At 37.1% G+C, this 9,311-nt stretch overlaps 1 protein-coding gene across 1 annotated transcript in view; it reads right to left on the bottom strand.

Moving 5' to 3' along the window:
• Positions 1 to 403: 403 nt before the first annotated feature.
• LOC150097292 (uncharacterized) overlaps positions 404 to 9,311 on the bottom strand; it is a 103,827-nt gene continuing 94,919 nt past the window's right edge. The window contains exons 10-11 of the mRNA XM_090407752.1: positions 9,097 to 9,149; positions 404 to 838 (exon numbers count right to left, since the gene is read on the bottom strand). Coding sequence (XP_090263878.1) covers positions 719 to 838; positions 9,097 to 9,149 — 173 coding nt within the window. The 3' untranslated portion in view covers positions 404 to 718. The remainder of the gene's footprint in view (positions 839 to 9,096; positions 9,150 to 9,311) is intronic.

Here is a 9,311-nt window from a genome sequence, read left to right as displayed (position 1 = left end):
ACATCATTACAAAGAAACGACGTTCCCGCTTGAATATTATTACTATTACTCATAGTAATAATATCGTAAACCAATCACTGTCTTTTATTCCTTGTTTATTTTATTGTACTGTTCTGTTCAAAACGCAGACAATCACTTACATGTACACTGATATCTTCACTGCACTTGGATTTTTCAAGCATGGATTTCAAGGACCATTTAATGGTATGATTCAATGCCCCAAGGAAATAATGGTAGCTGATATGTGGAGTGAATACCGTTTAGACATAGAAGACGTGTCAACAACCCCTCAAGGTTTCTCCCTGGACAATAAAGATAGCGGAAATGGTTAATATTTTACAGTTTGTATGAACAAGTGAACTATCAAAATTAATTTATGTTCCCATTAGAAAATACTAGAAAAGAAAGAAAAATCTGTATATATTAGCAAACATCAAAGACTGTCTCTGATCGCCAAGAGAATACAAATAGCCCATGTTAAAATATACACACATTAAACAACTGCAGTATAAATAATAATAACACTAACGTCTTATATCAAATTGCTGCATATGAATTAGTTTGTACAAAGCTATCGTCTGTATACACTTGATCTGCAGGTGAAAAAAAAAATGGAGAAAATCATCGAGGACTGGATCCTCTATGAAGTTCTCCACATCCTGACTCGGATTTGAATCATTTGTCAGCACTGAAGTCCACGCACAGGAAAGGGCCACGTCTATGCGGAGATGGACACGTTTAGTTTGAACTGGATTTGCTCTACCAACTGATCTACTCTTTCAGACTTTCCTGCGAATTTTCCAATATCTGGACCAAGCATCTGGATTAGTGCAGGGACCTGAAAAGAATAATTTACTTGTCATGTGCATCGTCAAAGCTTTAGATTCGGTTGATAGTCATGAATTGCACATTTCTGGGAATTTCTATTCAATTTTATCAAACTATTAACTCAATCATATTCATAAATAAAAATTATTCAAATCGCTTGGATAATTGGATTTTGTGTTTTTAAATTTTTTAAATTAAGCTGAATTAACTAGCTTTCACAAACTGGTCAATGTTTAATGGCAGCCTGCTTTTTTTTTTTAATGTTAATCCCACCCACGACTAAACTAATAGCACATTAGTACAGTGGGTGGACTAAGGGTTTATAGAATTCCTTATTATTGTTATTATTATTATTATAATTATTATTCAGGACAATGTGACTTCAAATTTATGGAGTTACATGGTACTTCGGAAATCTCCGTGGTTCTGGGTCGTAAAACTTCTGCGAGTTCTGTCCTTTGCAATATCCTGACAATAGAATAGCGAGTTGTACATCATCCATTTGGCGACTTTCTTGGTGAATGTTTCTAGGACAGGAGTTTGTAAGTCTGCGTGTACGCCTCTTGTCTTCTTGAAATGTGTTTCGATTGATGTAGTTCGTCATTATTACAACTTTGATGTCGGATCCTTTTTGAAGTATTGTATGTTGCATGTGATCTTTTAAACTTATATTGCATTTTCTGTTGTTTGCTGTGTGCGTGTTTTTTTTTTTTTTTATTTCTTTCACAATAGTGTTTAGAGTTTCAGTTTCATATCTGAGAGAGGGAAAAATGTGACTGTTGAAGAATTTAAATCTTATTTTAATGCTGTTGATTTGCGATACACCTCAAGGACTCACTTTAGTGAGGACGGGCGTGGCAAACCCGAGGTGCCTGATGCTGGATCATGCCTTACTTCATATAATATACATCTGTCATATTATCAGTAGACTGATCTCCTTCCCTCCGTTTTTTTCTTCCTTTCGTTCTTTTCTTTTGTCTCTTTGCCCCCAGTGCTATTATAGTATTCGAGGGCTAGAGCTGAATCTTTCCTATTTTGCTATTTCATTTCATCTTATGCAGTGGGAGTCTGCCTAACCCCGTAGGTGGAAGTCCCAAACCACCTGACCAACGTGGGATGAATTGCAGGACAAAACTTCCCATCTATATGGAAAGAGGCCTCTGCAATTCTACCACTTTTTTTCTTGCAGTGACTTCACTTCAAAATGCTAATATGGTTGTGCCTTATAATAGGCACAGGGTTCAGGGCTTAGGCAGAGGGTCCTATTCGAGAAGCATATTACACTCTCCAACAAAAGTAAGTGATATTTTGAATGAGGAACACAGAAGGTATAGGATTAATCTTAGAAGTAAATTTTACATAGCCACTTGGAATGTTCGGGGTCTACAGAAGGAGAGTGTCTGTAAAGAGATGGATAGGTATAAAATTGACATCCTCGGAATTAGAGACCAGATGAAATGGAGAAGGTCACTTCAAAAGACAGGAAGGTAAGCTAGTTGTTTACTCAGGAGGTGACTGAAAACAATGGGATAGCTGTGATACCAAAAACAGCTCAGGCAAGAAGCCTTCTTGGTTATAGCCCCATTAATGATAGGATACTTTCTATTAGACGTAAGGTTCAGCCTACCAATCTATTAATCGTGGTAGTTAATGCACCCACACGGATAAGCCTGATAAAGAGAGTGAGGAATTCTATGAAAACGTACAGATTGTTTTAGACTGCCAACCAAGGAGACATACTTTACATCTTAGGGGATTTAAATGAGAAAGTGGGAAAGATTATCAGAGTTAGGCCGGTGTATGGCATGTTTGGTCTGGGTGAACGTAACACCTGTGGTGAAAGACTGTTGCAATTTGTACATGATAACATATTAGTAATTACCAATACCTTCTTCTAGTAACACCCACGACGGACCTATACTTGGATATCTAACAATGATAGGTCAAGGCAGCAGACTGATCACATTCTGACTTTCCAGCGATGGAAGACGAGCATCTTTGATATGCATACTGGAGCAGATTGTGATACAGACCATCAGCTAGTAAGAACCAAAGTAAGACTAAGACTTAAAATTTCCAAGTCAGACACATTCCACTAGATTGGATGTTAGAGTAATTCCTAGTGGATTCACAGAAGAAATATCAACTCGGTTGGATGATTTTTTTGGAGACCAATGAGGAGAGCTCACCAGAAATGCTTTGGGAAAGAGTCAAGGTAATACAGGATACAGTCAAGAAGCATCTCGGCCCTACAAGACCAAGAAACCCATGGGTATCAGATTTAACATGAGAACTGATCAAAAGAAGGGGGGTCGGAAAAACAAAGAAACACAGGGACTGAAGAATATAAGAAATTAATAGAGAAGTCAGAAAAGCCATCAAGCAGAACAAGGAAACGTTTATACTAATAAATATGAAGAGAGAGTTCCAGATGAGGAGGCACAATTATAAAAGGATGTTTTATTTAGTTCGTGACCAAGTTTAAGCCCAAATTAAATGTCATCAAAGACAGGAATGGACCATTACTAACAGAAGAATTGGAAATTAAAAATACATGGAAAGAATACTACGATGAGCAATACAATAGAGTGGATAAAGACAATTTGGAGCTCTCTCACCAGGCGGTTCCGACTTGGAAACCACTTATACTTAGGCATAAAGTTTAAAGAGCAGTTAAACAGCTTAACAGCAATACGGCCCCAGGTGCAGATCGAATTCCAGCAGAATTAATTAAGGCCACAGGGGATGGGCGGATAAGAGTTTTTCATAGATTAATTACAATAATATGGGAGACAGGATCATGGTCTAGAGACTGGAAGAAGTCAATTTTCATACCACTACTTAAGAAGGGAGATATAAGGCTTGCAAGAACTGTAGAACTATTAGTTTAATATCTCATGCAAGCCAAATTTTATTGACGATCATGCTGAATAGGATTGAAGCCAAAGTTGAGGTAGAGATGAGAAACAGGAAGGTTTTAGGAAAGTTAAGGTACTAGAGATCAGGTCTTTGGCCTTAGACAGATCACAGAAAAATATAAAGAATTCAGACTCCCTCTGGTAATGTGTTTCTTAGACTGCTCTAAAGCATTTGACTGTTAAAAGTTAACAAAATCAGTAATAACAGAGGACTTCAACTCAATCCTAGTAAGACAAAGATTATGGTTCTCAGGAAATACAAATAGGAAAGCTCTTGAGAAACAAGTGTACCTTAATGGAGAAAGAATTGAGGAAGTTAGCAAGTTTGAGTATCTGGGATCCATTATTAATGTGAAGAATTGCTACTCAGAAGACGTAAAAAGAAGAATAGGAATGACTAAAACAACAAGCTTAGACTTGTCTAAAATCTGGAAGGATGGATCTATCTCCATGCGAACAAAGTTGAGGATTCTGGATGCAGTTTTTCCAACAGTGACTTATGGACTTGGAACCTAAAGAAGTCAGATAAGAAAAGGATAGCTGCTTTTGAGATGTGATGTTACAGAAGGCTGTTGAGGATATATACTGAAAGGCATACAAATGAATGGGTGTTAGAAGAGATCTTTAAGTCGAACTTTAAGGCTCCTTAAGGATATTATTATGATTATTATTATAATTATGTGACACCTCCAGGGAGTCCAAAGACTCATCGAGGGAGAGTGTGCCAACAGCATCGAACGATTTAACCACTTCCAACTACTAACAGCGTTCAAACCTGCTTAACTTTTTGCATGAACCATTAGTAGCAGAGGCTCTACCAATCGACCAACCTTTGCTGGCAATGACAGAAAGTTAAAATATTTTGGATACATTGAAGGATGGAAGGAGGACTTTTGAATAGTAATAGAAGGTAGAGTTCCTGCAAAAAGAGGAAGGAGCAGACCGTCAGTGAGATGGATGGATGGTCTGTGTAGGTGTGTAGTGACTGATCTTCAGCGAGTTGAAGCCTCCAGGAAAGCATACAAAAGGACTACATGGCGAAGCCTGGTGGGGCACATCACCAAGCATCGGAGTGACCATACAGCATCTGTGGGTGCACAGTGAACAGGTAGATTTGTGATAGCTTCCTTGATGCAGTCGAAGGATACAAGCTGCTGTGTTTTAGCTTATTTTCTCTGGTTACATTATTCTCCATTGGGATGATTTACCATAAATATTTATAATCATTTATTATTTCACGTATTATTTAACTATTATTTCGTTGAATGATGTAGTTCTGATAGTTATCGTTCTTCACTCGTCATGTTTTTTTTTCTTTTTTTCCCCTTTCTTTTCTAGATGAGAGAAACTTCAATATACTCTATTGGCATTGCTGATCAGTCCCATATAAGAGAGTTTCCAATTCTAGTACGTTCTGATAAGAGATTAGGATAATATCTTCGACAAAGAGAAGTATTTTCAGTGTTTCCATAATTCGTTTATGCTTTTTATAGGCTGAAGACAGTCTCAGAGGACAGATTTCAGATCGACAAGGAAAAAGTTTAATGAAAATTAAACTTCTTGGCAGATTCTATTTATTTTGATCTCGATAGGATACTTTGTGTGACAAATGTTTCCTTCTGCGTATATTTTTTGCTTATATAACTGAATATAAATGTAGTTGATTCCTCATTTTTAAGGGCATTGCATTGTGGGCTGTACCTCTGTTAGCCATGCAATGGTAAGGAAATGACTCAGATTTCAAAAACCCATCTTAAATCCAGCTTGTTATCAGAAAATATATTATTTGAATTTTGTTTAGAACAGGCTTGCAAGTGAACAGCTAATGACACTATAGTTTGTTATTTCTTGTTTATTATTTTTTTTATAGGATCATTATGGTTTTTGATGGTTTCCACCATTTTGGAATTTTCTCTACTCTTAGTTACAGTGATATCTTCTAAAGGATCTGTGTAGTTTTGTCTTGTTTTTCTGTCCTAGCCTGAAACTTGGTCAGATTTCATTTACTAGATTTATTTCTACATCATTCACATCTCTGCGAATTATATTTTTATTGGAACTAAACTTTGCTAGGATAAGAGTAGATCGTTCTATAATTCCGTGATTTATATTTTCATGACTTTTTTGTGTGTGTCCAGTGAATGGTACATCCAGAAACGCGTATTATTGTTTCCTTTCGTTTTATTTCTTTTTTTCACCTTTCCAAATTAGATTGCCTCGTGTGGCGCCAATAGCCAGTTATTAAATTACGAGCGAAATCAAGCATCACATTGATTGCCATTTGGAGAGCAAAGTATGCGCCATTATACAATGATGTGAGCATTGTTGTTGATTTTAAGCTGTTATCTAGCTGGGAAAATGGCCTGCAGATATAAACTTCTTTATATCTACAGTAGCAAACAAATTAATCCGAATACTCACATTTCAAAGAAAAATTTTAATTTCGCAACAAAATAAGTACAAAAATTAAACTCCAACTTTACCTAATAATTTATATGTGCTTCACTATTCCTAATAAGCTCATTAATTCACTTAGGCATGGACTCTACCAAAATAGAACACACTTTTTCCAGATATCAGTTACATCATGTGTTTTGACCATTTTGAAGTGAAGAGTTAGTTTTGCGTATGTAGACTTCAAGGACAAAATGCCATTGTATTAGATGATTTCTTAATTTGTAAATTGAGAAAAATGCATGAATTTTCTACAAAACCCGCTACTAAAGGATAAAATTTCTATTTACTGCCTAGGTCAGGGGTTTTCAACCTTTCAGACAGTACGGGCCGCATTAAAAATTTCAATGAAGCCCGCGGGCCATTAAGCTATACTGCGGTATTTAGAATTGTAAGATGCTTTCCAGATTCACAAGGAAAGCTGTACATTTGATACGTTACATAAAATCCTATAAAAATAAACACACTCAGCTTTAAGAGTGTAGGTAGGAGTCGGGTTCATGATAACTACAATCAATACTTGAAAAAAGATAATTTAATGAAGAACACATTGATTTTTTACAATGTCAATTTGGCAATGTTTTTTCTTGACCAGTTTGTCGATGTTGGCATCAATGTTGGAAGTCACTATGCGCAGAGTATTCTCGAGATGTTGGTGCGTAATCTGAATTCTTGTTCTTGGACTTCATTCTGGAAAAGAATCACATAAGTATGTGCTTCCTAACAAAGCGCAAATCTTCAAAGCATGGCGGCGAAGATTAGGGAATGCGTCCTCAGAAATGTAGTCTTTGTAAAATGTAAGTAAGGACACACTGAATAATTTTTCTCTCAAAGAAGAGTTTTTTGGGGCTTCAAGCAGCTCCATTTGTACTAATTTCGGCAGCATTGACACTGAATGGCATTGAAAATAAATCTAAAGAAGACTGTTGGTTACGAAAATCACTAAATCTGTCTTCGAACTCACCTCCCAACACGGCTCATTTTATAGCATATTCATCAAAAGACGAACAGTTGGACTCAGTGAGAAGCTGAAAATTAGTTAAGTCTTTTTTTGCGAGTTGTGTCTCTCAAAGTTTGAGCTTGGCCAGAAAACTTTGATGTGATCAAACAGAGTGTGCACACCAGTTGATCTTTAGATTGTAGCCGCGTATTTAGGTCATTCATATGCAACGAGATGTCGGTCACAAAGGCCAAGTTTGTCATCCACTTCGGATCGTTAAATTCCGCAATCGGATTCCCCTTGATTCATGAACTGCTGTATTTCGCTCCTTAAGTCAAAGACTTTTTTAAGAACCTTCCCTCTGCTCAACCAACGCATATCACTATAATAAACCACATCGCCTTGATCCGCTTTGCACTCTTGGGTCAAAAACTCCTGGAATTGACGATAATTCAATCCTCTTGCCCTAATAATGTTGACGACAGTCACAATAACTTTCATATATTCTCAAATCCAATAATTTTCGCGCACAAATTCTCCCGGTGGATTAAACAGTGGTAATGGACGAAATCTTTTCCTTTTAGTTCCGGTTCTTTCCGTAACAGCGCAACAAACCCTTCGTTCTTTCCCACCATAGCAGGGGAACCATCAGTTACTACACCCCTCGAGGTTGGTTAAGCTGAGGTCGAAACGCTGGAGAGTTTTCTTACCGGCTTCAAGAATATCAGTGCCTTTCGTCATTCCATTCATAGTACGAGCGCTAGCAGCTCTTCTGTCACATTGAATTGTTGATCAATGCCACGGACAAAGATAGCTAATTGTGCTGTATCCTTCTCATCTGTGCTCTCATCTAAAGCAAGTGAATATGATGTAAATTCGGACGACGTAAAGTTCCTTCAATGTCATTGGCAAGTTCTTTGACACGTCGTGCTACAGTTACCCCAGACAAACTCGGCTTTTTAAACACTTCCTTATTATTTGGGCGGAGAATATCCCCAGCAGCGATGAGACACTCTTTCACCAATTCGCAGTCCAAGAAGGCTTTTGATTTTTTAGCAATTTTTCAGCTATTACATAACTTACTTTGACGCACGCTTCGCTCTCTTCACACTTCACCGCCCTTGAAGGTGATCGAAATTGGACGCATGCATTGTCTCATATTGTCGTTTTATATTGTATTCTTTTGATACCGACACTGACTCGACAAATTAAACACACCGGATTATCCTTGATCGGCACAAAAAAGTACAAATTGGTCCACTTTTCATTAAAAACCCGACAAGAATCACTTGATTTACGCATTTTACTCGTAGACGCCATGATGGAAGATGAACCCAAAAACATGATCCAAAATGGCCGTGTAATGGTTATTATTCACTGAATATAAACACTAATGAAAAAAGTCTGGCAATATAAAACCACAATAGGCTATAGCTGACACGACGAACCTGCGTGCGTTTATACACAAATATCACATTGTTCATGACTGGCTGTGGATAAGATCCTCTTGTATCTATAAGAAAATAACGAAGTATCGAGAGCCTTCGAGATGTATCTGGAAGGCACTAGACAGCGCACTCGAACAAACTACTGCTTCAGCCATCTATCTGCGACGTTATTACTAGTACTTAAGTACCTCTTGGCACTGGTAGATGGCTGAAGAAGCATGTCTATTGAATATTTATTTTTATAGGATTTTATGTAAAGTATCAAATGCACAGCGTCCCTTGTGAATCTGGAAAGCATCATAAAATTCTAAACACCGCAGTATAGCTTAGTGGCCTGCGGGCTTCATTGAAATTATATTTTATTTAATGGCGTTTTAATGTTAAGTAGTTAGTTTTTCAAAATGGCCGGTGGGCCACAGCAAAGAGTCCCGCGGGCCATGTGTTGAAGACCCCTGGCCTAGGTAATAATGCGTCTGTGTACAATTTAAGGTTTAGAAAGCATACTTACATCATTATAGCTAATAAATAGAAATCTCAGAAGAGCAGTGAGACAGAGGAAAGCTAAAAAAGAGAAACAGAAAAGCAATAAATAATTAAAATTTAAAAATAACAGTTATATATGTAAAGAAAAAATGATATCATGCAAGAATGGATTTGAAAGTTCAGAGATCCGTGATCACCATTTATTCTCTTTTATTTTTGAACTTTTTAATTATAAGCACT

This window comes from Typopeltis vanoorti, chromosome 17 (genome assembly GCF_054136105.1).
Source record: "Typopeltis vanoorti isolate ZY-2024b chromosome 17, IOZ_Tvanoo_1.0, whole genome shotgun sequence".
In the NCBI taxonomy this organism is placed as follows: Eukaryota; Metazoa; Arthropoda; class Arachnida; order Uropygi; family Thelyphonidae; genus Typopeltis; species Typopeltis vanoorti.
This window is presented reverse-complemented; position numbering and strand designations above follow the sequence as displayed.